The sequence below is a fragment of the Peromyscus californicus genome, unplaced genomic scaffold (genome assembly GCF_007827085.1).
Source record: "Peromyscus californicus insignis strain IS unplaced genomic scaffold, ASM782708v3 Scaffold_8__1_contigs__length_139910024, whole genome shotgun sequence".
Taxonomy (NCBI): Eukaryota; Metazoa; Chordata; class Mammalia; order Rodentia; family Cricetidae; genus Peromyscus; species Peromyscus californicus.
The window spans coordinates 100,944,851-100,972,613 of NW_026294606.1; the positions used below are offsets into that span (position 1 = coordinate 100,944,851).

The 27,763-nt window shown below is 49.8% G+C and overlaps 1 protein-coding gene across 1 annotated transcript; it reads left to right on the top strand.

The window, feature by feature from the left end:
- The first annotated feature begins 1,036 nt into the window (after positions 1-1,036).
- Calb2 (calbindin 2) lies at positions 1,037-27,217 on the top strand. The gene is made up of 11 exons (XM_052728708.1): positions 1,037-1,218; positions 12,317-12,393; positions 14,889-14,978; positions 16,821-16,901; positions 19,948-20,004; positions 20,608-20,685; positions 21,144-21,199; positions 21,479-21,518; positions 21,784-21,837; positions 23,066-23,137; positions 26,501-27,217. The coding sequence occupies exons 1-11, from the start codon at positions 1,125-1,127 to the stop codon at positions 26,615-26,617; spliced, it is 816 nt and encodes a 271-aa protein (XP_052584668.1). The 5' UTR covers positions 1,037-1,124; the 3' UTR covers positions 26,618-27,217.
- The last annotated feature ends 546 nt before the right edge of the window (positions 27,218-27,763 follow it).

The following is a 27,763-nucleotide window of genomic DNA, read 5'->3' on the forward strand; positions in this document are numbered from 1 at the left end:
CCTTTGAGGTCAGCTGAGGGCTGCCCCACCTGGCCCCAGGAGTCAGCCTGCTCCTCTGGGCCCCGCCCCCAGCTTCTCCTCTCCTCTAGCGACCTGCTTTTGATTCTCACCTCCTTCTCTTTTGCTCTCCCTTCGAAGGCAGCTCAGCTAACACTCATTAGCACATGTTAATGAGCACCGATTCATGTCTCTGTCCTTCTTTTTAGGGGCGGGTGCCGCTGTCACTCAAGGGTAAGACGTCCATGAGGCTAACACACACTACAGGGCCAAGACCTTCCGGATACGGGAGGCTGACTCCGACCGGAGGTGTGCTTGCTGTCGGGGGTGGGGGTGGGGGAGAGCGTTTTTGTCCAAGAGAAGCTCAAAGCATCCCTGGGTCAGAGTTTAATGTTCTCTACCTGCTGCCGTAGACGATCCCCACTACCATGACCCTCGGTGGGTGTGGTTCACATCTGGAACTGTAGGCTCCAGTCTGCCACTCCCTGGACAAAGGTCTGAAAGTCCCGAGAGAAAGCCCAGGCTGTGGCAGATACAGGAGGGGAAAAGGGAGGTACCCCACAGGGGAGTATCTCCTCCAATCCCATCTGAATCCTCCCTGCACCTTGCAGATCCCAGCTGCTCAACTACAGTACAAACCTTGAAAACTCTTTCCTGCAATTCTGCCCCCGCCCCCCCACACACACCTTGAGGGAGTAAGAGGGCGTAAAAAGAGTTCTGGGTTCAAATCTTAGCTTTGCTACTTTAGTAATATTACTGCTGCGGCTAGTAACAGGATGTCCTCAAGATGGACAGAGAGAAAGGAAGGCAGGAGCAGCCTCTCCCATTTCCACCGAAAAGCCTGTGGTGTTCCCGACAGGCATCCAGAAATCTCGTTGAAGACTCTCTCGGGGAGGGGGGGGGGGCTCCCCAGGAACCCTAGCAGAGGAGCCCTAGCCTCCGCCCGTGCAGCGCCGCGCCCTGCGCGATTCCCTGAGTGTGCGCGCCCCCTGCCGGCGGCCCGATGCGGTGCAGCTCCGGGCCGCCTTATAAAGGCAGCGTGGCGCGCAGCCCCAGAGCGAGAACCGGAGCCTAGCTGCACCGGGTGACAACGCTGAGCGGCTTAAGATCTCCAGGAGCGGCTCGCCATGGCTGGCCCGCAGCAGCAGCCCCCTTACCTGCACCTGGCCGAGCTGACAGCATCCCAGTTCCTGGAAATCTGGAAGCACTTTGATGCAGACGGTCAGTAAAATCTCCCAACTTCTGGGTCCGTTGACCCCCCCCGGGGACCTGAGGTTGGTAAAGGGGTCAGGGGCATTGCTTAATGTAGGCAGGTATGCTTTGCCCCCCAAAGAGGTTTGTTCTGGCGGCAGAGCCTGCTGGGGTCTTGAGTTTGGGAAACGCCCGGCTGCCCTGGCGACAACTGTCTAAGTTTTCCCAATGCTGGGTGCCCAGGGCCCACGTCCTGAGCAAGTCAGAGCTTTCCCCGAGAGGAGGCCTGGGGGGAAAAAAAGGCTCCCCATGATTCCCCTGCCTCCTTCCCCACCTTTCCTTTCAAGCTATCTCTCTGCCTCCAGCCCTGTAGCCACAGGTCTCCAAAACCCACTTATTTCTCCCCTCTTGATCCTTACCCCTCATCGTCAGTACGGACGATGGAGAAAGCTGGGCATCCTGAAGGGAAACTCAAGAGCCTCCTCTGAAGCGGGGGGGGGGGGGGGGGGGGGGGGGGGGGCTGGTTGGCCAAGGGCAGGAGTAGAGAATGGATTTGGGGCTCTTAACAAACCCGGGATGTCTTTACCCATTTTCCAACCCCACCAGTATGTGGGTTTCCCAACTGTAGAGCAGTGGGTGTGGTAGGGAGGCTCCTGGTGCTAGCCCCCAGCCTGCTGCCTGGTGGTAGAGACTCAGGTACCTTAAGTGACTGTCTGTGGATGGGGGTGATTATCTTAAACACCCCAGCGACCAACATTTTGCTCTACGTGGTCTTCACAAGACCAACCCAAAAACTGAGGTCCCGGGTGAATGGCTTTGGAGGTGGCTCCCACACCTGAGATTCCAAGTGTATATGAAGAGCTCACACACCACCACCCCAGCCCCTCATCTCTCCCTGTCCTCACTCCCAGTTTCTGATATTACTGGAGACTTTTCTATCACTCAAAAAAAAAAAAAAAAAAAGAGGAAAAAAGCCATTTCAATTCACCCTCCCATGCCCTGGTTGAGGTGGGCACCCAGAACACACTAACATCTCAGACCTGTTGGCAGGGCGGTAGCTAGGGACGTTTATCCTGAGACAGAGAGAGACGGGGTGGGAAATAGTCTTATCAGCTGGCAACTCCAACTCCCTGAATTCTCTCCCTCCTCTCTGAATCCCCTTGGCAGGGTATGAAGGTGGGTGCACAGAGATCCTCTGCTCCCAGTGCTGTGGCAAAGAAAGGGTTAATGTCTGAGGCTGCCAATAGGTGAGGTATCCTCTCCCTGGAGGCAAGTGAGAGAGCTGGCGGGGCTGAGGACTAGGTATCTGTATTCCTGGGGTAAGACAGTCATCGGCCTGAGAATTCCTGAAGGTGGTGGCTCAGTTGCTCAATCTGAAAAATGGGGCCAAGGAGGGAGGGGCTGCCTTTCACTTCCCTGCTCCTGACGCCCAGGATGGAAAGGGCCCCAACAAACAGCCTTGCAGCCTGTCGGCACTGCGTTGCATGGGACATGCTTTGGCCAGTGCATCTGCACCAGAGACTTGCATGAGTCAAGGAAAGTTACCAAGCTGTCAAGGTTATGCCACTGGCCAGGAGCTAGATGAGTCAGCTATAAACAGCCGACTCCAAGTCCACTTTTCCCTGGGGACAACCAGTAGCCCTCTCAATCATCATGAAAACCTTATATTAAGATCTGTTCTGAGACACTGCACTCTTTTAAAAACAGTTGAGCCCTTTGGAGTCCTACTCTGAGATGCTTCTGGGCAGGGTCCCCTTGTGTAGATGACATGAGACTAGCTTGGTGATGCTGGCTTCACCTGGGGCTCATGTCCCCATTCAAGGGGGCTCCTCCTGGGCTAGGGAGAGGGGATTTTTCTACAGTGTAGTACTATCCCATAATAGATCCTCAGCCCAGCTTTGGAGGTGGTGGGCAATTCTTTTTATCACAGAAAGGGACCCTTGGACGCATCCACACACCTCAAGAAAGTCCCAAGTGGGACCAGAAATGAAAGCATTGTGACTCACAAAGTGCGTTTGTGGACAAGCTGGAATTCCACTGAGGAATCTAGAAGTAAGTTTGGGGCTGCCTTTTTTTGTCCCTTTGCGGTTGACCCTCTCCTTGGCCTCTTGAACACCCCGAGGCTGCAGGTGAGCCCAACCCCTCATCACCTGGGCTGCTCTGGCCCTGATTGAGCCTTTCTCTCTCTTACCTGCCCTGCCTTCTGTTTGCAACTTAAGGATCCGTTGCACGAGGTTTGCTACTCTGTACCTTAAAGACCCCTGGGAGACTCTCCACAGCTCACAGGGTCCCTGGAGTGAGCTCACGGGAGCCCAGTTAATGACAGGCACCAGGGAGAGGAGCCACCTCCCTTACCATCCCAGACTCTTGTAAACAAGGGAGGCTTTAGAAAAGACCTTGACCCAGCGAGAGCATGGCTAGAGGAGGGGACTGGGAGTGGGGGACCCTTACTCAGCCCCTCTCAAGTCAGAAAGAAGAGGCACTACCTAGTTCCTTCATCCAAAAAAAAAAGTGTTTTCAAAGAGGTCGCTAGCGGTGGGGAGGGAAAAGCAAGCATTTGGGGAGTGGGGAGCTGGACAGGAAGGGGTCAGAGATTTCTTCTAGTTACCTCTACAACCCCAACCCTCCCTCATTGGCCACCAAGGGAACCACCAGTCTCTCTAATGCAGTATCAGGCATCAGTGAGGTGGCAGCCAAGCTACCTCATGCCTCTGCAGGCTCTGGGGCTTCTCTACATGTCACCTCCACACTCCAAGAGACACAGTATCTGAACTCTCCACTCTGCTGCTTCCTGGCCACTTTGTCAGCAATTCTTTGACTCTATAAGATCCAAGTGACCGTGAGGCCTGGAAGCACAGGCCTATACCCAGCTGCTCAGGATGAAGATCGCAGATTCAAAGACTGCCTGGGTTATAGGATGAGTTTCAGGCCAGCCTGGGCAACTTGGTGAGACTCTGTCTCAAAATAAAAAGTAAAAAGAGATGGGGATGAGGTTCAGAGGTGTACTGTTTATCTAGCATGCACCAGGCTCTAGGTTCAATCAACAGCAAGTCAGTAAGAAAGGGGAGAAGGGGGGAGGGGAGAGAGAGAGAGAGAGAGAGAGAGAGAGAGAGAGAGAGAGAGAGAGAGAGAGAGAGAACCAGGAACCAGGTGGTTAAGGGATGGATGCCCAAGCCAGAGTGTACATACCCTCTCTGTGTAGTCCTGACAGACACTACCAAGCTCCTAGTCCACTGATAACCTGTGTGGAGCCAGGTTGTGGCTCAGGAGAGAAATAGAGGGGCCCTTGCCAACCTTCTAGAAGCAATCAGAACGCAGAGAAAGAGGAGTACTCTCCCAGGAGCAAGCCGACATCCATGGACCAAGAGAGGCACCACTTGGTTCAAACCTCTATCCTATATAATATATAGGATATATATTATGTCCTATGTATAATATAGGATCTATGTAACCTAAATAGTATAGCATATGGGTAGAAAAGTATACAAACAAGAGAGCTTATTAAAGGAGTTATTTGAAACTAACCCCCCCTCACCGTGGATTATATTCAGCTCCACTGTTGAATAGTACACGGCCATCCAAGTGAGACTGAGTCTGTGCAAGCACGGGAAAGCACCCCCAAAGGTGCTGCTTTAGGACTATAGTAAAACACAAAGATAAGCTGATTTTACTGTGTAAGAAGGAAATAAAACACAAAGATAAGCTGATTTTACTATGTAAGAAGGAAATAATCTTACGGACATCCCTAAAGAATGTACACCTAGCTACAGATACGGAGACCTATTTAGGGTTTCCTGGGCTTTGTCCACTCTCAAACAGCCTTGGTGAGCTAGCTTCACAAAGCCTTTCCCAAGGACTGAGTCTTGTTCCTTGTCTGTGTGGGACTCAGCGGTCCCCTACACTGAGGACTTTGAAAGTTTACAATAAAAAGGACCGTGCAGTACTGAGGAGGGCTCTGCAGGGCTCTTCTTTCCCTCCTAAACCCAGTGGTTCTAACAGAAGTGTCCTGCAAACCTGCACACCACTGAGGAGCCAGAACCAGGTGCCTCGGCAGACCCTCCCAGAGCCCCCCACACTGCCAGCTCATTTCTAGTGGAGGGAAGGGTGGGGGACTCGAACAGCATGTCCTGCCAGAGACTGGAGAGGCCTGAGAAACAGCATGAGGAAAGAGAGAAGCTGAGGGTGTAGGATTCCATCCCAGCAACACACACACACACACACACACACACACACACACACACACACACACACTAAATGACAACGCTAGGGACGTTAAACGGGAAGGCTTGTGAAAACAAGGTACGAGATGCACAGTAGACGTGAAGTATTGACATGCTGACTACTGCATCTACGATTCAACAGAACTGCTGTTCATAAGCTCATCATAGACCCCTGGAAACCACAGGGGGAGGGGCTGTGGAGATGACTTCATGATAAAGTGCTGGTTTTGCAAGCAGGAAGACCTGAGTTTGATCCTCAGAAACCACATTTAAAAAAAAAAAAAATCAGAAAGGTGGTACACACTCGTAACCACAAGGTGGTGATAGAAAGATGGGACCCTGGAGCTCCCTGACCAGCTTCAGGTCAGCAAGAGACCCTATCTAAAATAAAAACCACAAAACAAAACAAACAACAACAACAACAACAACAAAAATATGGATGACACCTGAGGAATGATACCCAAGGTTGACCTCTGGCCTCAGTAACACACACACACATTGGGTCTCAGTTCATCACAGTCAGTGGGATCAAGATCTGGGGACCAAGGCGTTGTATGTTTGAAGATGGCTTTGTTCTACTGTAGTGAAGCCCTGTAGACATTTTGGCAGCGATATATCAGCATTAAAGGCTTGTTGGGAAAGTCTCTTGCCTCGGTTGGGGCAGCTCCTATGGACTGCCTGGTCCCCCAGTCCCTTTCACCATCACCGTAATTGTTTCCCTAATGGTTCCTTTGGTGTGGAGCGTACACAGTATATCAGCTCTGAGCCACATATCCTCTGGGTAGCCATCACCTTGCCTCCTGGACTAGGATTGCACCAGCCAGGAGTAGGGGAAGCTGGGTCTGTGAAGAGCTGGGACTCCCTGGAAAGGCAGCTAAGGAGCATGGCTGAAGTGATGTGTTTGCACTGACAAGATACTTCAGCTGGCCTTGCCCAGGCAGCCACCAACCCAGGGGTTCTATGTCTCTCCCTTGTTTCATCTTGCTTATTACCACTCCAGGCATAGGTACTTTTACTAGCTAAGGCCCTTGGGGAGGTTGCTGGGGCTCAGGAGACCCCTCAGGGAAATCTTCCTCAATTCCCACAGAACCAGAATTAATAGAGCGGGCGCTAGACTCTTCAAGAACAGCACCTCTGCAGCACTTGGCCGGCTGGCATCCCTCCTAGAGGATTGCATCAGATGCCCTCCTGTGCCCAGCCAGCCCCATCTGGAGCCCCAGGCTCTGGTCTTCTCCCCTCCCCTCTGGCTCTGGGCAGTCTTACCTCTTGCTCAATCTGCGCCTTCCTTCTGGCCTCCGCATGTCCTGGGACTCAGCCCAGCGTCAGGCTGCCAGCTGTCCACAGGTTCAGGGGACCCATCCTCGCTTCTGAGTCCCATTCCAAAGCAGCCCAGGCCAAGAGCAGATTAAAATGGGAGTATCCACGCATTCTTCCAGGAGCTGCAGATCTGGGGCATCCCCTCCCCCAGAAACCACTAGGAGAGGTGTGGGGAGTATATGCATATGTGTGATGGATAGAGAAATCCAGGCAGGTACAGCTAAGGACAGACCTTATCCCTGGAATGAGCAAAAGGAAATTGTAACCTCTGTTAGCCACGTGATGGAAACCCCCAACAGTAAGTCCTCTTTTCCAAGGTGGGATTAATCACACCTGTCGGTTTGCGTGGCAGCAGCCTAAGCCAGCAAGGCAGCAAGTAGAAGGCCTTTGGAAATGGCCAGGGCCTGCCATGCAACCTAACTGGCAAGCCTCCCGGGCACACTTAACTGCATGAAATCAGAGAACACCTGAGGCATGGGTAAACAGATCCATGGGCACCACACCCAGCGAGAGACTCAGAAAGTTGAGGGAAGGGCCTATGATTCTGCCCCTTTTGGGGGTGGGGCTTAGGAATTAAACCTAATATCTCACATATGCTTTGTAAGCACTCTACCACTGAGCTGGATGCTGCTTGGATTCTGCATTTCTAACCAGCTCCTGGGTTACCGCCAGTCCACATACCACGCAGGAACAGCCAGCTCTTCCGTGGTACTCTGAACTTACTCAACTTTTCACTTTAACAAGATCCCCAGGTAATGGCTATACACCGCCGTGTCTGAGGTGTGCTGCCAGCCTTGGGAGCTTGGAAGACACCCGCATCCCATCAATTAAATCAGAAAACCTGGTGTAGAGCAAGGCAATGGCGTTGTTGTCAAAGCTTCCCAAGCTTCCAGTTGAGAACCAGCACTCTAAAGAGAGAGGGAGTTGTCAGGAACCCTTAGGGCTGAAGAGGTGAAGAGATGAAAAATGATGCCTTGATTTATAGGAGATGTTCCATCCTCCAGAATGTTTCCAAAGCATTACCTTGTATGGCTCTTGTGATGCATCTATAGAGTAGAAAGGGTTTGAGCGGTTTTGCCCAGCCGTGAGAGAAACTGAGGTACAGAGGAATTGACTTGTTCTAGAGCAAGGGGCAGCTGTGAAAGCAGTGTCACAGTCCCTCCTCCTCCTTGGGTACCTTTTGCCTGCTCACCTCAGAAAGTCTGCACATCCAAACCTCAGGGAGAAACAAATAAACCTTTCTGGGGTACAGCATCCTTCCGTCAAAAATTTCCAATCCTCTGTGGTCAGATTAATGATAATGAAATGTGGTCTGTCCTTAGCTTTGGGGTACACAGTGGTGAAATATGGAAGCAGAAGTAGGCTCAGGAAGGATGCAAGGTCCCCAGCTCCCTCTCAGCCCCCTCCCTTGTGTTCATGGTTGGAAGGAAGTTACTAATGATGGTTACTATGGTAACCACATCTGTATCAATGCCCATCCACATGAGATTTGCTTACCCCACCCCCAACCCCCAACTGTAACAAGGTCACAGAAAAAGCAAGCCTCTCGCCCAGGGTTTAAAACTTCCTAGAAGGATGTTGGCCAACTGCTCTTGTACCCCAGCCTTCCATGAAAGGGCCTGCTAAATGATGGGTGGGGGTGGCCTTAGAGAGAAGGTCTGTTCTCCCAGTGGCAGAAACCCTTCTTCTGGATCCCACCTGTGTGCCCACTCCCCACTTCTCACTCTCTACTTTCAACGGCTTGTCTAGCTTTTTCAAGGCTGGTCACACCCCTGTGGACCATTCTGTGCTTTGTGGAAACAGGCTCAAGTCTGCAGCTTGGAGCTGTTGCTCAATTTGAAACATAAAGACTCATTGCACGGAGCTAAATTTTCTCCTTTCGTTCAGGCACACAGGGAGATTCTTAGCATGTCCCCAGCAGGTGTATGGGAACTCCCTTGCTGCTCTCTGGATCCGGGGAGGGGGCTTCTTTGCACAAAGCCACCATCTCTGCTCCTGGCCCCCTCTCCCTGCCCCTGAGTTTACTCTTTCTTCTCTCTTCCTCTCCTGATTGCCTGGGACTGCTCAGAGAGTTCTTTCTTGTCCATCCTAACCCCAAGGTCCCTGGGAAAATCACCTCTATTCCATTACATCATCAATTAGTAGTCCAAAACCAAAGTGTTCCTAACATGGAGCAGAGACAAGAACCACAGTGGTGGTGACGAGGGACACATTTTGTTTCCTTTTGCCGTTCTTGTTTGTTTTTTCCAAGATAGGGTCTCACTACATAGATTCAACTAGCCAGTAACTCACTTTGTAGCTCAGGCTTATATTGGCAAAGTTAGTGGCCCTTCTCATCAAGGGCCCATCTCCTGATCCTCCTGCCTCAGCCTCCTGAGTGCTGCTGGGGGGCCAGCACCATACCTGCAGCACTGGTGCTGTGGAGGCATGTGTGGGTCAGCACTGAAAGTTCATTATTCTTTGGGTGCATCTGTCCAGCAGTCACAGGAAGGGGCACTGTCATTGCTTATTATTATTTATTGTATCATTATTCTCATTTTATATCTGAAGAAACTGAGGTCTGGAGAGGTGATGCTTAGGAGGAGAAACAGGTGTTGATCCCTAGCAGAGAAGGGCCATCCCCTCTGCATTGGGTAGAGGGCCTGGAGAAGCGGCAGAACATCACAGGCTGTGTGAAGCAGGGTCCAGATCAGGGCTTTTGGTAAGGGATGCTACGCAGAGCTGAGTGAAGGCTCTTTTTCCTCATGTGGCTGCCTCTTATTCCAGTTCCCACCAGCCACCTTCTAATACTCCCAGGAAACACACACTCACCCATGTACCTGACCTGGGCTCCTGGCCCCAGCCCCTGTGTCCTCTACAACATGAACCTCAATTCGTGCTCACAGTACTAGCTCTAAGTCCCCCATTCCACCCACCCTGACCTTGGGCTTCTGGAAGCTGCCGATGGTCTCAGAGCTGAGCTCAGCTTCCCACCACACTGCCTAACTCTGAAAAGCCTCCCAAGAGAAGAGCGTAGAGACTAAGGCTTTGTGCTCTTAGTCAAGGGGAAGCTGCACCTAAGCAGTGGGATAACTGTCAGGTCACAGCAGAAAAAAAAAGTCACTAGGCGCCAACTCAGCGGATAGTCGCCAACACCTCTGCTTCTGTGTCCAGAAAGCTCCAGCTCACCCCACCTCACCCCAGCCGGCCAACAAGCCCCACCCTTTTGTGAATTTCCGACTCTCCCCAAGAACTTTGTAGAACATCCTAGAAGAAAAGACAACTGCCTCATCCCAGAGGAACCCAGTAATCACCTTTCTTTGCAGACAAACATAAATGCATAATTCATCTGATGCAATTCTCTCTGCACGATATTTATTGAAGCATTTTCTCCAGGAAGCATGGCCTCCAAGGTTATTTATTTGGGAATTAAGACCTCAGGGGCACTAGGAAGAGAGGCAAGAATGATCCTCCCACCCCATGCTACCCAGAGAGGCCAAGGCAAATGCTTCTATGTTGTTCTTTTGTTAAGTCTGCAACTCCTTATGCCCTTGAAGAAAGTGACGACCTTCTTAATGATCCAAGTTGGACTCCTCTATGGGGACCTTGAGCTCCTGCTGCCGATCAGATTTGGAACTTGATTTTAGTGGTTGAATAACATTGCCGTACAGGGAAATCACCTGGGAGCCTTAAAAAAGAAGTCACAATCTTAGTTCACACCCCAAGTGTACCAGAGTGTCTAATGGTGAGAGCCAGACATCCATATTTTTTTAATGATCCTCAAGAGATTCCAATATGCAGTAAATTCTGGAACCATTGCCTTAGGCCTGTCTGAGTTCCCTCCCATAAGCGCTAGCATGGACCAGTGACCTTGGCCGTAGACTCGGCTCAGCACTAGTGTCTGGGTCATTCGGGCTCCAGCTCTAAGAACCTATATGACCTCTCACTGCTCATGTGATCTTCAGAGAAGTCAGGCTTTGACGTTCAGAGCTGGTTCTGATCACTGCGTTTTTCCATGGGTCCTTTCCCATCTTGTACACAGATGCTGACAACTGGGCTCCCACAATACCGATATTTGTGACGTCCTCCGAGTAGACTGTGTGGTTTGCATACAGAACTCCCACTTAGCAGCTGGGGAGACGGCTGCAGAAGCAGAGGACCAGAGTTGGATCCCCAGCATTCACAGCAAAGCCATATGTGATTGTACTTCTCTGTAACTCTAGAGCATGGAGGGAGAGACCGGCAGGTCTCTAAACTCACTGGCCAGTTGATCTAGCCAAAACAATCAGATCCAGACTCAGTGAGAGTCCTTGCCTCAAAAACTAAGGTGGAACATGATAGAGGAAGACACACAACATTGACCTTTTGTCTTCATGTGTGCACACATGGGTGCACACAACCCACACACACGTTCATAAGCACATGCTCTCTCTCTCTCTCTCTCTCTCTCTCTCTCTCTCTCTCTCTCTCTCTCTCCCCACACACACTTTCATAAGCACATGCTCTCTCTCTCTCGCTTTCTCTGTCTCTCTCTGTCTCTCTGTCCACACACTTTCATAAACACATGCTCGCTCTCTCTCTCTCTCTCTCTCTCTCTCTCTGTCTCTCTCTCTCCAAAATTCTCATGCAAGTCACATGGCTATAATCTTACCACATGGAAGGCAGAAGCAATAGAGTCATAAGTTTGAGGCTGGACTGCACGGTGAGACATTGTCTCAAACAACAAGCAGGACTATTTAGTTATAATAAGCCAGTCTGCAGAGAAAATGGGTTAAATCATTTTCTTCCGTGGTTCCCTTCTGTCTGTTTCTCAGGATGGTCATAGCAAAGTACCACAGATTGGGCAACCTAATACAACAGAAATGAAAGCCTTTCTAGTTCTCGAGGCTAGAAGTTTGAAATCAAGGTGTGTGTGTGCGCGTGTGTGTGTTGGCGTGCGCACGCGCGCGTGTTTGTGTGTGTGTGTGTGTGACACGTGCACGTGTGTGTGCATGTGTGCTTGGGGGGAGAGAATCTGCTGCATGCCTCAGCTTCTAGAGGCTGTAGCAAATCTACACTAGTCTTTAGCTTGGAAATACGTCACTCTGATCTCTACCTCTGTCTTGCCTGTGCCTTGACACCTGTCATAACTAGTGACATCTATGAAGATCTTCCTTCCAAATAAGACCACACTCTAAGGTTCCTGGTGGATGCTGGAAGAATGCTCTCCAACTCTCTATACCTTCTCAACCCCAGAAACCCAACTTCTTCCCCCGCCCCGGGCCTGCCCCCTGCTGACAAGCCTGCTGTAAACCACACTTCTCGAGGGACCTTCAACACTCAGTGCTTGCTCAAGAACAGCAGCCGTCTCGGCCAGCTGACCAGATGTGCACTCTTCCAGTGTTCTGTGGCTGCTGGCTGAGTATTCCAAGGACACTCGTTATTCATCTTGCACATATACCTGCAAGCACCCTGAGGAGAAGGACCTATACTTAACACAACTGGCCAAGATACCTGTTTGCAGACTAGCAGGGCAAAGTTTTCCACAGAGTTCGTGTCTTCCTCCTTCCCCTGGTCTTACTATTCAGCTCTAAGGTTAATTCTTTTTTGTTCGTTTTCATCTGTCTTTACAGGAAATGGGTACATTGAAGGTAAAGAGCTAGAGAACTTCTTCCGAGAGCTGGAGAAGGCAAGGGAAGGCTCTGGCATGGTAAGTGTGCGCCCCACTCCCATTTGTTGTTGCTTGTTTTCTGTCATCTTCACCTATCTAGGCTTGAGACTGGTCTGTCTTGTGCTGCCTCCAGTCAGCAGACCTGGGGTCTCTCTGGTCTTGACATTTAAGATCCCCCTCATTTGTAAAGATATAAAGAAAAGCTAGGTTTCCCCCCAAGAACACTTCATCTCAATCTCCTTGGGTGTCATAGAGAGATAACCATCATGAAAGCCAAGAGTTGACAAATCCCCCAAACTACACAGGTATGTGTTTATGTGTGCATGTATAATCTTTTCCTGGGGATGAAGTCCAGAGACTTGAGGGTTTATAATTCAAGATGAGGTTCTCAGAAGACCTCAGATGCCTGCAATCTAAATAAAAATGTCTCAGCCCCCACACTGTTGAAATTGAGGCTGGACAATTTTTGTTGGGAGGGACATCTTTACATTGTATTGTGTTTGGCCAAACCCTTGCATCCACCCATGAGATAGCCAAGTCATGGCAATAAACATGTCCTAAGTTGGAGGTGATGGTGAACACCTTTAATCCCAGCACTTGGGAGGCAGAGGCAGGTAGATCTCTGAATAGTCTACATTGTGAGTTCCAGGTCAGCCAGGGCTACATAGGGTGGCCCTGTCTTAAAAAAAGATGTCCTAGACATTATCAGATGTCCCCTGGTGGAGAATACGAAGCAGAATCCAGTATTCTAGACCAGCAAAGGCTGGCTCCTCTGTAAAGACTTAGGGGAAAGCTGAGGGCTTCTCAGAAGCCTCTCCTGAGCCCTGACCATATTGTCTGCCGTTGGTATGGAGGAGTCATGAACTCTGAACTGTACACAGTGACTCCAGATCATGTCCCAGTCCCTATGATAGGAATGTTATTTCTTCCAGTACCAACCTGGCCATGCTGAGTTTGCTAAAACCTCCTGGGAGAGCCATGTGAAATATCAAAACGCTAAAGTGACTGGAGTATATAGAGCCCACTCCCTCCTGTGCACCCACCCCCGGCTCCTTTGAGGGTCTCTCTCTTGTCTCCTGCTTCCTGCCCACTGTCTCATTCACTACTTACTAGTAAATCGGGGATCTCTTAAGAGAAATTTGCTGCGTATGAGCTCCAGGTTCAATGCACAGCAAAGTATCCCAGCAAGAAACATGTCAAAGCCACAGGCTTACGAGAGCTGGAGGGGATGCATGGATGTGTTTGTCAACAGTTCTTTCATCATCCCTCATTGGTGGGATGATGTGAGCACGGGTTACAGGAATCACAGCTTCAAAACCGACCCTGAGATCAAGGACTATGCAGAAGAATGTATTTAATCGAGAGTTCCAAATCTAACGATCCTTTTCTTAGTCATTCTCTTCTTCAGCTGGCATGAGGGTGGTTGACGAGTATGTCCATAGCAATCCCAACTGCCATCATCTAGGACTGGTAGGAAACACTTGGACTCTGGGAGCTGGAGCTAGGCTTGAAATTTCTAGCTCTATCTACCTGGGTGATCTTGAGGGAAGTCATTGCATCTTGGATTCCATTTACATATGAGGATGCAGGGACGACCCACCCACTGAAGACCGTGGTAAACCTCTAATACGCTGCCTGCATTTATGCTAAGTACTTGGCATCGAACCTTACATATTTGTCAATATACATGAATACTGACTGACAAATATTAGTAAATGGAGATCAGGTTCCAAAGGCCAAAGGTGATACAGAAGGGATCCAGAAAAGCTCTCAGAATTTGTAGCATTGCTCTTGGGCCAGTTCCAAGAAGCACGAAACCCCAGTGGAAATGCCCAGGTAACTGAAGTTGAAGACCAGATGTGCAAGAGGTGGGGGCTTGCAACACTGACTGAAGATAAGAAAGAGCTCCTTGGTGCAGGTGGCAGCTCAGCTGCACCCCAGGCCAGGGAAAGGTTCCAACTGCCAGGAGCCCACTGTGTTTAAGCTGAGGGGTGATGGGCTAAAGGGACTCTTAATAAGTAATCTATTTTTCTATCCTTAGAATAGTTGAGTGGAGGATTTAAATTTTCCCTCAGCTGCGTGATGTCCTCACATTCCTCCTGGCATGCAACCAGATAGGAACACTGCAGAATTGCGAGCATGTCTTTGAAGGAGAAAACGAGTGGTTCGTTTTGTGTTGGTGGAGTGGTTCGAGCCTATTGTGGAATGATGGTTCGAATGGGGGTATGCTAAAAGCTGTAACTCACATCTGAGTGGTGGGATTAAGTCCAAGCCCCTCATGGAGCTGTGGGTTGACCCATCTCAAAGGTCAAAGGGTGCATCTAATCACGTGGTACAGAACATGCCCATGTGTCCTGTCTCCCTTGATAATCATGTGACTGAGATCTAAGGCAGAGACTGACCCTCTGAGCTCTAGCACCTCCAGTTCCTGAACCATGTGTCCAGGACATGAAATGACCCCCAGCCCTGCTTCCCGGACAGCCTCACCTCTACATAACCTGGCAGCAAGATCAGCCTCTTTTCTCTGTCCACAGATGTCAAAGAGTGACAACTTTGGGGAGAAGATGAAGGAGTTCATGCAGAAGTATGACAAGAACTCAGATGGGAAAATTGAGATGGCAGAGGTGAGAGCCGTGGAGCGGGCTGAGGGCCGTCGTCCCTGTGCCTACCCCATGCTCGGGCACAGCCTGAAACAGCCCTGCCTGAGCAGCTGAGCCAACCGAACAGATCACGTGGTGCTTTCTCTGTGTGTCACTCAAGGAAAGAGGGAGCAACAGGCGTTGCAAATGTGTGATAAACCAAGCTTAAGACAGTGGGAAGACTGGTTAGCAGGAGTATGCATGCCTCACCTAAAGGTACCCCAAAATCAAACATAACATGTATTTTATGTGGATCATTTACACGTATAACATACATTCCACATAATTTCTACACGCTTACATATACACACATGCACACACATACATACTCATACTTACACATAAATATGTATGTCTACTCTGATCGTTGGTTTGTGACCCGTGGTCAAGGTCAGTATGTTGGTGGTAGCATGAATTAGAGCCTAGCTCTTCCAGGATATGTTGGTTCAAATGCTGCCATAGACCAGGTGCTCTAGAAGCAAAGCCTGAGACAGAGATACCTTGGCTGTATTCTCTGTATGCTGCAGAGGAGAATAGGAAGAGAGGATGATTGCCAAGGGCAGAGAGGGAGGTAAGCTGGGAGGCCACCTCTGCCTTGGCCTGTCTCAGATAGAACTCATTTGTGCCATAGATTGTATTTCACGTGGAGGCCCATGTCAGTAAGTCACTGGATACAGGCTGCTCCCTCCAAGGGCTGAGGGAACCATAGACCTTCCCTGGCAGGGCAGCTCTGGTTTAGCTGAGGGCGGTTCGCCCGCGGGGGAAGTTGTGTCCTGCAGGTGGTCACCCTTCAGGCTACTGAGGATTGACACCGTAACCTAATTTAAGAGGCTGGGCATGATACACAGATCCATGTTGTAAATCTTGGGGTCAGAAGACATTTTCAAGGGTGCTACTAAATGAATAAGGCTACAGTCAGGGTTGGCTCTGGTTCTTCTCTCAGCTCTGTCCCCTGCTCCAAAAAGCCATTGTCTTCCCCAATCTTGGAGCCAGATGGCTGCAGACATTCCAAAAATCACGTCCAGATACAACCACGTCTGTTTGCGAAGAATATCCCACTTAAAGTGCAAGGAAACCTTTCCCACAATCCACAGCAGCCCTCCTCTCACTTCTCATTGGCCAGACCAAGTCACATGCCTATTCCAAAGCCAATCACTAGTGAGGGGAGTGGGATTCTCTCAGGTAGGGGAGTTAAACCAATTTGCCTTAGCCCAGGGATGCTGGGAGAGAAGCAAGTGGGGTGGAGAGCAGTTAGGTGGGCTGCCAGCTGTGTTGGATGCAAGGTGGGTATTTGCAAATAAAAACAAAGAATGAAATTGTTAAAGTATTAATTTGCAGTCAATAAAACAGCATCCATTTGGGATGTTACCTTCTTCCAGTGTGTAGACTTTGGTCCATGCCATTACCATCACAATCAAGGTAGCTGTAAAGGCTTCCCTCCCTTTCCTGAAGTAAGGCCCATCATCCCAGGCATCCACCCATCTGCCTGCATCAGTCTGCACCTTTGAAAAGGTTTTAAACACTTGGGGAGGATCATCCACTGAGTGTCCCTTTTAGTCTGGGTGGCCACATTTTAAAGGAGGGCTCTTGCTGTCTGTCAAGCTGCCCCTCACCGTAAAGACTGGTGTAACCCAGGATGTCTTCTTAGAACCTTCTATCCCTTACAAGGGCTGCCAGCCCCCTGTTCTCAAGGAAGGAAATGAAATAGAGCGCAATGTGATTTCCATACCGCCTGTCGGCTGGCCATTTTCCAGCCTTCTCGTGGGAAAGCCTGCTCCATTCCCTGAGGCCCCCTCTCATCCTGATGTGGTTTTCTGTGTTTCCCAGCTGGCGCAGATCCTGCCGACTGAAGAGAATTTCCTTTTGTGCTTCAGGCAGCATGTGGGCTCCAGCGCTGAGTTTATGGAGGTGAGCTTTCTCTCTGCTCGCGGAGACCTACCTTCCTCTTGTATTCCTGCGCTAGCATCCTCCGCGAGACCCTGGGAGATTCTAAATCCCGCAGGGTTCTACTACTTGAGGTGTGGTCCCTGTACTGGCAGTGGCAGCAGTGTCGCCTGGGTCCTCGGAGACTCTCTGCCACACTGAAGCAGGACTCATGCCTCCATAAGATCCCCAGGTTGGAAAGATCCAGTTCTTAGGCTGGAAAAGTCATTCTTTTTAGTGCGGTTTGCCCAAACATCAGATATGGGTTTCATTTCATGGTGCTTTAAAGGATTTGCTCCAGTATTTTTGAGGTGGCAAGATTCTATTTGCCTGTGTTGAAGAAAAGTGGTACATCTTCAGCATGTGTCAGGGGGCGTTGTTTGCAAGGGTCCATGTTTTTCTGTCTATAGAAAATGGATATGGGGCTAAAGATGGAGCTCAGTGGTAGAGTGCTTACTTGCCCAGCATATGCAAAGCCCTGGGTTCCAAAAGGAGAAGCAGGAAGGGGGAGGAAGGATGGGGGGAGGGGGAGGAACTAAAGAAAGGAGAAAAGGGAGGACTGTGTCTACCCTTTCCTTCATTTATACAGATGTGGAGATTGGTCTCCATTCCATCTCTGGTCTGGGAGTGGGGATGCAGAAAGCTTTCAAGAGCCAGAGATGCTTAAAAAGAAGTGCCCCCCCCCGCCTGCCCCACCCCGTGTGTGTGTGTGTGTGTGTGTGTGTGTGTGTGTGTGTGTGTGTTTCTCTCCATGTGGTTGACATGATGATATATTCTTGCATGCTTTTACCTTTCTAAACCCATGAATATCTGCAGAAACAGCTCAGCCTCACTCTCACACACACCTCCTGGGATCACACCGCCCCCCTAGAACCAAGCCTTCCTGGGGTTAGCTAGTCTTTCCATTCTTAGCATCTGCAAACATGAAATGGTCCCTCAGAAGCCACGAAAGGCTGTGTTCCCCCCATAGACTGCATCCTGCGCAGCACAACACTTAACATCTAATTTTAGGAACAACTCAGGACTTTTTTGAGATTCTACAGAGCCCAGGTCTCTTTAACTCCTTTCCACTGATGGGAAGGGAAAGGAAGTTGAGAGCTTAGAGTCCAGAATTGGCATAGAGTTTTATATATATATATATATATATATATATATATATATATATATATATATATATATACACACACACACACACACACACACACACACACACACACACACAAGAAAGACCCTAATTCAGTGGTTCTCAACCTTCCTAATGCTGCCACCTTTAATAAAGTTCCTCATGTTGTGGTGATCCCCCACCACACAATTATTTCATTGCTACTTCATAACTGTAGTTTTGCTACTGTTACGGATTGTAATGTAAGTATCTGATTAATGCAGAATATCTGACATGGGACCCCCCCCCCAAGGGAGTTGTGATCCACAGGTTGAGAACTGCAACCCTAAATTGTTCCTAAGTTCTAACACTCTTGTCAACATGAGATGCACCTATATAGAGGTGGTGTGTGCTGGAGGGAGAGTGTAAGGAAGAGATTTGACCTTTCTGTCCCCTCTCAGGAAACCCAGTGTGGCTGGTGTTTGAGTGTGGATTTGGAGCCAGGGATATGATGGGCAGAAAAGTCAAAGGAACAAAATTTGAAAGAAACCTAAAAACATCCAAAACACAAAAATAGACCAAAGACTTAGGGGAACAGGGTTCCCTGGGACTCTTTGCCACAGACCCAGGCAGTACCCTCCCTGCCCTCTCTCCTCATCCCCTACCTGATGGTGTCAGAGCACTTGTATATGGGACCACGTGTTCTCAGGACATGGTAAGTTACCTGTTGCTATGTAACAAATTATCCCCCCCCCCTTCACATTTAACACCTAAAGCAACAAAGACTTGTTATCTATCAGTGTCTGTGTTGAGTCAGCATCCCGGGTGGCTCTGATCTAAAATGTCTCGGGAACTCAGTCAGGATGCCAGCTGGGCTGTAGAGCTGAAAGGCTTGACTGGAGCTGGAAGATAGCCCATCTCCATGGTGGCCAGACTCTTGTGTCACCCCGCTGACACTGTCTCTATGAAGGAGTTAAAGAATGCTGTTGCTGTGGTCAGCAAGCTGGGCTCTGGTTTTTACGAAGTTCTAATGCCTTGACCAAATAAGAAACTCAGAGCAGAGTGGGGAGCGGGGCAGGCCTAGGTCACGTGCTTACCCTGGAGTTGGGGGTCAATAGTCCTTGAACCTTATGTATTGAGAGTGGAAGATACGTGATTTTCAGAGAGGGGGGAGGGGGCTATGAGAAAGGTAAAGGAGTGGCGTTTGGGGGTCTTGTCAAGTCTGCGTCATCGTTGAGCATGGCTACGGAATACATGATGGAGGGATGGAGGAGTGAGTAACAGTAACCAGGCCTGTTCCTGCTCCTTCCCGAGTTGTCCTCATACCCCTGCCTCATCCCTCACTCTTCATCAATAAAAGGAGACCTCAAACCCAAAGCAAACCTAAGATCCATCAGGCCCTGGTACATCCCCGATCCAAGCTGCCTGCTTAGCACTCAGAAAAAGTCAACCCTAGTTTACAGCATGTTCCAAAAGAGGACCCAGAGGCCAGTGGAATGGCTCCATGGGTAAGGGTGATTGCTGCCAAGTCTGATGACCTGAGTTCAAACTCCAGAGCCCACATGTTGAAAGGAGTTCTACAAGTTGTCTCCTGGCCTCCACAGGCAGGCAGTGATGTGCAATCCATACTTCTCCCAACACACAGAACAAACAGCAAATACAGAAGAAGACCTAAACCTGTAGCAATAAAGTAAGAGATCTTGTCCAGGCAGTTTCCCCCCTTTTCTGTGTAACCTTGACTGAAAGACTCTTCTTCATTTCCTTCTCTGTGGCCTTGAAGGGACTGACTAAGCTATCTCCATGTCCTGTGGTAGAGTGAGGATGCTAACATCTTAAAACACCAAGACGCTACCTGTCCCCTGACAGAGAATGGGGGGAGGTGGCAGGGTTTGATACGGTTTTGTGATTGGGGTGACATTCCCATTGCAGGCTTGGCGGAAGTATGACACAGACAGAAGTGGTTACATCGAAGCCAATGAGCTCAAGGTATGATGGATGGGCCTGAGGGGTAAAGGGGAGGACATGGAGAATGAGAGCGAGGCCAGAGTCTTGGTGGATCTAAAGAACCAGGGAGGAAGGGGATGTTGGGTGAGGAACATGGGTTTGTGGTCTCCTTATGGTTACTTGATCCTGGCACAGATGTTGGCCTTCAGAAGTCCTGCACCAGCAATGGGGAGCTGCAGGACCAGGCGTCTACCCGAACCACACTCCGCTACCTCCTAGGGTCCAAGAGTGTACCCGTGAGGAAATTCCAGAAGATTGGCTATCTAACTTAAATGTTCACCTCAATTCCTCTGGGAAATCAGTGATCCTTGGGCACAGCTGGGCCCTGTGTACTGAGTTCTGAGGGGGAAGTCAAAGTCAGTCTTTATTATCTATTCTGTGGGCCAGGTTGTATGTACCCAGGAGCCACTCAGAGGCCTCTATGGTCATACCACAAATAATAAGGGGTTAGGGAAGTAAGAGAAGTGTAAGCTATGCGTTGGTAGAGCTCAAAGATGAGCTCTGATTGTCTAAATGAATATATAAGTGAACGGGTGAGGGGCTGAGTGAGCAAGTCAGGCTCTGAAGAGGCCTTTGGTGTTCCAGGGGTTCCTGTCCGATCTCCTGAAGAAGGCCAACCGGCCCTATGATGAGCCTAAGCTCCAGGAGTACACCCAAACCATAGTAAGTGTTACCCTTCTAGTGTGGGGCATGAGCCCCTAGCCCCGGGGGTTCTAGTGTGCAGGGTCCTTTCTCTGCTGGCATTTCAGGCCTATATGCAATGACTCGGGATAGCAGGTGCAAGTTCATAGCTGTGTACATCTTTGGCGGTCCTCACTGAGTTGACTCCCGAACCACAGTGATATTGGGGTAGGGGGTTCTCTGTGTCTATGGGAACTGATCGAGCTCCAGGAGAAGATGAACCTCGAGAGGGTGGGCCTTCAGTGATGGCTGTGGTGTCTCCTCACCCCTGGAAGGGGATAGACAGCTGGTGCTGAATCCTCACTGTCTTCCCCCCGTGACTGACTTAGGCCTCGCTGATCCCTAGCTTCAAGTGACCCCGGTGGAAAAGATGGCGGGTGGAGGCCGTTATGTGAGAAGGTCAAACAGCTAACCCAGCCACCTCTTTCTGTTCCCAACAGCTACGGATGTTTGACTTGAATGGAGATGGCAAATTGGGCCTGTCAGAGATGTCCAGGTGAGTACCTTTTTCATCCCTGGTGTCACTTTGCAGGCTCCTGTGCTGCTGTCCCTATCTGAGCCCAAAACAAAACCAGCTAGAACTAGAAATCTTGATGCCACACTTTGTCCATTTCTTTTATTTATTTATTTTTAACATCCCAACCAACTCCTGATTATAAAGTGCTCGGTGATTGTTTCCATGGCTACAGATGCTGCCTCTCTATCCTGCTCCCCATCTAAGTGGCTGCTGCCCATGGCATGTCCTCTAATCTCCGCTCTAATGTTGTCTTTCCAGACTCTTGCCTGTACAAGAAAACTTCCTGCTGAAATTTCAGGTACAAACGTCTCTTTGCTTTCTTTTGGCTCCCTCCTTCCTCTCATCTCTCTGAACTTCAGCCTTCTGCCTTCCTTTGCTCCAACACACACACACACACACACACACACACACACACACACACACACACACGCACTCACGTGTGCACGCGTGCACGCACACACAGTCATGTAGACTTACATGATTTCTTACACATTTTCCCTCACTCCCCCACACTTATATTTTGGGGCTTCGTTTCTTTCTCTAATTCTTTGGTCTTTCCAAAGGGTATGAAGCTGACCTCAGAAGAGTTCAATGCCATCTTCACATTTTATGACAAGGTAAGAGGGAACAGTATGGGGTGGAAAAGCAGAAGCCCTGTCACTGTAGTGGCAATGGCTAGAATTCCTTGGTCGGCAGGAAGAGACTTGCTTTCGAGAGGGGTCTCTTAGACATGTGGTTTCTTTCTTCTGTTGTGTGGGAAGACAACTGGCATTCTTTGATTCCTGACTTACAGGGGCCCACAGATTTGACTTCTTACAAATGTAATAGAAAACAGTTTTGGGGGGCTGTTTGTTTATCAGTTAAAGGAGGAAGGCTGTGCTCAGAGTAAGGGTGAGGTCATCTTATGGCAGTAGAGCCAGGGTTTGGTTGCTTTGGCTTTTCATTTTTTTTTAAATTGATTTGGTTTCCATTTTGACACAGGGTCTTGCTCTGTAGCCCGAGATGCCCTCAAATTCTTCATCCTCCTGTCTCAGCCTGTTGAGTGCTGAGATGACAGGCTTGGAGGTGTTTATGTCACCGTACATAGCTCAGCCTGTTGTTTCCTGGGACTTTGGGAGTGAGAATCATCTCCTAGCCCTGCTGCAATCTCAGCTGTCCCCCTGCCCTGGTGGCTCTGGTGGTCTCTTTATAATTAGAGAGTTGGAGGTTGACTTAACAGTTAATTCAGTTAACTTTAAGCTTCTGGAACCTCATTTATCTCACAATGCAAATAAGAAACACCACCAGAAAAGGAGACGAGGAGTTTTACTGAACGATTGACTGGTATTGACAGAAAGTGCATTATTTTGTCCTTATGTGGTCTGAACATTTCTCTTTGCACAGAGAAATGGGAAGATTAGCTACTCCCTCCAAACACACACACACTCCTCTCTCTCTCTCTCTCTCTCTCTCTCTCTCTCTCTCTCTCTCTCTCTCCCTCCTTCCCTCCCTCCCTCCCTCTCTGTCTCTGTCTCTGTCTCTGTCTCTGTCTCTCTCTCTCTCTCTCTCTCTCTCTGTCTCTCTCTCTCTCTCTCTGTCTCTCTCTCTCTCTCTCTCTGTCTCATATACACACACACTCTCTTTCTCTCTCATACACCCTCTCTCCCTCTCTCTCTCTCTCTCTCTCTCTCTCTCTCTCTCTCTCACACACACACACACACACACACACACACACACACACACACACACACACACACTCACTCACACCACAGCTTTTGAAATAAAGTGGGGAAAGAGCTGTGGTCAGAGTGCTTGGGGGTTGGAGTCCAGGGCACCGTGCTCACAGCTCTCTGCTGCCCCCCTCAGGATGGAAGCGGCTACATTGATGAGAATGAGCTGGACGCCCTCCTGAAGGATCTGTACGAGAAGAACAAGAAGGTGAGGAACTGAACCGGGGTGGGGGGATATGGGTCCCAGGGCTGGGAGAGGTTGAGAATGAATTCTCTCATCTCTGACCTGCAGTGACAAGTCAGTGGCAATTTGTGGGCTGGGTTGTCCTTTTCAGGTTGACTGATTTAAAATACAAGTAGCAAAGTTCATCATTGTAACCATTTTAAAGAATAGTGGCTGTATCTGACACATCCATCACACTATGTGAGCAGCAGCATGCCAGTAACTCTCATCCTGTAAAGCTGAAACCCCACACCCATAGCAACCCAGCTCTCCCATCTCTTGTGCTGGGCTACAATCTGCATCTGCAGATTTCACTGCTGTGGGTACCACAGAGAAGGGGAATTATATGATTACTCTGTGGTTCGTTTCACTCGGCATGCTGAACTCAAGGCTCGCCCATGTTGGAGCACGCCAGAATTCTCCTCCTTTTAGAGCTGAGTGATAATGGCCTTCCATGTGTAAACCATTTTGTCTACCCATTTTCCAACCATGCCCATGTGTGTTGCTTCTGTGTGTTGGCTGTTGTGGACGATGATTCTGTGAGGCGGTGGCAATGTTTATATAGCCCATCCTGTACAAGTACCAGCCAAAGGGCCATCGTGAAAGACTTTTCAACACAAAGAGAGATTTTGGAGGGCAGAAGCCAGCAGGGGTAAGGACTGTCCCAAATTCATTAACTGCAGAACCTGGGGCTGGGGAAGAGGCTAGAAGGGAATCACTAAGGAGTTTCTCTCAAAGTAAAGGCCGAGAAAACCAGCAGTTTTGTGCCTGGTCCTGCCTCTTTGGAATGCTCCAGAACCCTCCCCTGGTCTCACCCCAAACCCTGGATGGGAGGGATCAGGGGGAAAGGCGACCAGAAGGCAGGAGTCTGCTGCTGCCTTCCTTCACCTGCCAGAAGATGGCTTTCACACAGAAAATGACTGCTGCTTTCTTTAATTAGATGACAAACGTTCTGTAACTTCCAGAGCTGTCCAACTGCCTTGGCTGCCAAATAAGAGCTAAATTTAATGCTCAATTTCAAGAAAAAATTCACTGCAGCCTCTGGGTCCATTTGTCTCTCTTTGCAAGTGTTTTTCTGGTCTTGTGGCTTCACCCTGAGTATCAGCCTTCGTCGATTTCATCCTACATTTACATTTTAATGTAAGTGATAAGGATTCAGACAGTTCCTGGGAAGAAGAAAGCCTTTGCCAGAGCCAGCATTAGAAGTCAGTAAACCTTTTTCCTGACACTGTATCCCAACAGAAAATCATTTATGTGGCCGTATGTGCTCCCGTGAATATTAGGAAGCTGAAAGAAAAACCATCTTTGACTTGAATGAAGCATAATTAGTCTTTATAAGGCCATGCCTAATACTTGAGGCTGGTAAATGCTGCACACATGCATTAAACCTCAGAGTGACCTGCCGTTCGTGGTCCTCAACTCAATGGGCTCTTTCTTAGTTAATATGAAGAACCGAGCATTGAGCTGTACAGGTTGGCCCCAGATGTGCAGACAAAAGCAGAGTCGGGTGCTAGGATTTGGAAGCAACTTTGAAGGTTGGAGAACAGGGTGATAATAAGAGTGTTGAGGTGGGAGCTTTCCACATGTGCCAGGCCCCAGACTTGGCACCTGGGCCTTCAGAGAAGGAATCAGCGAAGGAAAAGAGCTGCATGACTAGATTTCAGCACCTGAGCTCGGAAGGAAAAGAGCCATCTGTGGTGAGCTCACATAATGGGTGCAGCCTCCTTTAATGGCGCCTGCATGGGCTGTGATAAGGTTTCTAAGCAGATTAGTGCTGGAGGCTCCTGAAGGGACTGAACTTCAATGGTTCTCAGCATTCCTAAGGCTGTGGTAGCACCCTAAGGCCTTTCCCAAGCTTTGAATAGACCCTCAAGACATCCAAATTAGGCTGTCTCTCCTGTCATACTTCCCCCTGAAATTTTTTTCAAGTTTGGGGTTGATATGACTCCCCATAGGGGGTCCCTTCCTTGATTCCTAATTGAGGCACATATCCCTCCTCACTGTGTACATGACCTCTCCAGGAATTTCACAACGTGAGGGAAGATGCTCCCCAATCTAGAGATGCTTGCAAAATGCCTTTGGCCGGAGACAGTAGCTTAAAACTAGAACTCGCTGGTTTGAGAGGTTGTCTCCGAACTGTCTAAGAAAAACACTGACAGCTGAGCCCCACGAAAGAGGGACGGAACACAGGTAGACGAGGTAAGCAGGTAGAGTTGGAGGCTCCAGGGACTGAAGCTACTTTTGATGAGGTGATCCAACCTTTTAGTGAGTGGCTTAGCGTCTATCCTTCTGTTTTCTCATCAGCAGAATTGAGATAAGGAACCATCAACCCAAAGGGGGAGTGTATTTTTAAGGTGTCTGCCAGCATTTACCACAAAAAAAAGAATGAGGAAGGGGCCCTGGGGACGTAGCTTGGGGGTACAGTGTTGGCCTAGCATTAGGAAAGTCCTGACCCTAACCCCAACAAGGCAAAATAGTAATAATACTCAGGAGGAGGAGGGGAGTGGAGGAAAGGGGGAGGGAGAGAAAGAGCAGGAGAGGAGAAGAAACAAGAAAGAGACGGCCATTTCCCATTGCTATGGTGACCCGCTGGCCATTTGTATCTTAGACAATTACTGTAAGATGCCTATTTAGTATAAGGACTATCAGGTGTTGGTCCTGTTTGGTTTTGGCCTCCAGTGTATATGGACTATGGGCATATGTTTATGGATTCTCTGCCTTAGTGGTCCCCAAGGACCACAGGAAGGCAAGGAACAAGAAAGCTGGTGAGCTTTGTTGCTAGAGGAGACAGAAGATAAACAAGCCCTCCGTGTTTAAAATGGAGGCAGTTTAGGGACATATGATCCAGGGGGCTTTCCTGACCTCATCTCCCTTACCTGCAGAGACCGCCGTGTTTGCCCTGAGTAAACGGAGTTCTAGGGAGCTGGAGGGGTAGATTTGAGTCATACAGAGGCCATAACTGTCACCACGGCGGCCCCCCTTCCCTGAACCGCTCAGCCCAAGTGCTCAGTGTATTTATTCCCCCACCTGGCCATCACCATGCCTCCTTGAGGCAAGGATTGTTGGCAGTCCCATTTTACAACTAAGGCCGCTCAGCCCCGGAAAGATTGACTCCTCCAAACAGTGCAACCGGTAAGTGAAAGAGAGGACTCTAACCCAGGTCCTGCAGAGTCCATGCTCTTTCATCCGTCTAGGCTGCTCCCCCTAGGGAGAGAAGAAAGGAAGGTCCACACAGTGTGTTTGTGAATGTATGTGCGGCAGTGGGGGAGGGGGGCGGGGGTGGGCAGGGACTCCTTTGGGCGAGGCCGGCGCACACAAAGTCTGCTCTCACCTCTTTCTCCCTCCTAGGAGATGAACATTCAGCAGCTCACCACCTACAGGAAGAGTGTCATGTCCTTGGCTGAGGCAGGGAAGCTCTACAGAAAGGACCTGGAGATTGTGCTCTGCAGTGAGCCCCCCATGTAAAGGGGTGAAGGGACAGGGGCTGCTTCTGCACCTCCCCCAAATCCCGCCCCCACCATCCTGTCTCTCTAACACTCCTTCCCAGACTTCCCTCCCCTCACCCCTGTAACCTGCACACACCAGCCTGTGGAGCAGGAAAGGAGAGCAAAATGGAGAGCTGGAGAGTGGGTGGCTGATAGCGTTGTTCCTTGGAGCTGCACCAGCCCAACCCTGGCCGGATGGACAGTTCTGCTTGCAGTGGGTCACCAGCCGCGTGGGTGAGGGGTGGGGGCACAGGTGGAGCTCCCCTAGTCTCTTCGCTGTGATGCATGAGCTCCTTCGCTGTATGATTTAGGCTTCTGAGTCCAACAGAGTGGACTCTTTCCTCTTGCTGACCCTGCCCTTCGCCCCAGGCCACCACCAACCCCGAATTTCCAGGTTCTGCCCACCAGCTTGCTAACGATGTAGCTGTCTTCTCAGAGTTCCTGTGGTCGAGGGCGATCGCCCTCTTGTGTTCTTGGCTCGTGTGTTCCTTTCATCCTTGGGTTTCCTGTCTTCTTGTTTACCAAAGAAGAGTTTACAGATATAATAAAGTGGAAATGTTCTGCCGTGGACACTCACCCACTTCTTGTCGTGGGCAGCATTTCTCTGTGACAAAGGGTGGGCCTGCCGTAGGGATGGGGAGGCCACCGAGGCTACCTGATTGGGGATTAGGACCCCCGAGACTCAGCTAGGTATGTGGTGGCACATGCTAGGAGGATCGGGAGCTCAAAGGTACCCTCGGATACATGACGAGTTTGAGGCTAACCTCACAAACTGAAGTGAGGCGGAGGCGGAGGCGGAGGCTTGGTGGGCGAAGCACTTGCCTTGAGAGCACAGGGCCTGCATCCCACGAGCCCATGTCAAAACGGAGGGTGTTCGCAGCCCCAACACGGGGGAGACAGAAACAGGAGGATCCCTGTGGGGTTCTGGCCCGCCATTCTAGACCAATCAGAGACCCTGTCTCAAAGGAGGTGATGGCATTTATGAGGATGACACCTGAGGTTGTCCTCCAGCTCCATGGACACACGTGCACACACCTGCACATACATGAACACACACACACACACACACACACACACACACAGTAACATACTTTTGTAAAAGAAGACCTCAAAACACGATGGCTCT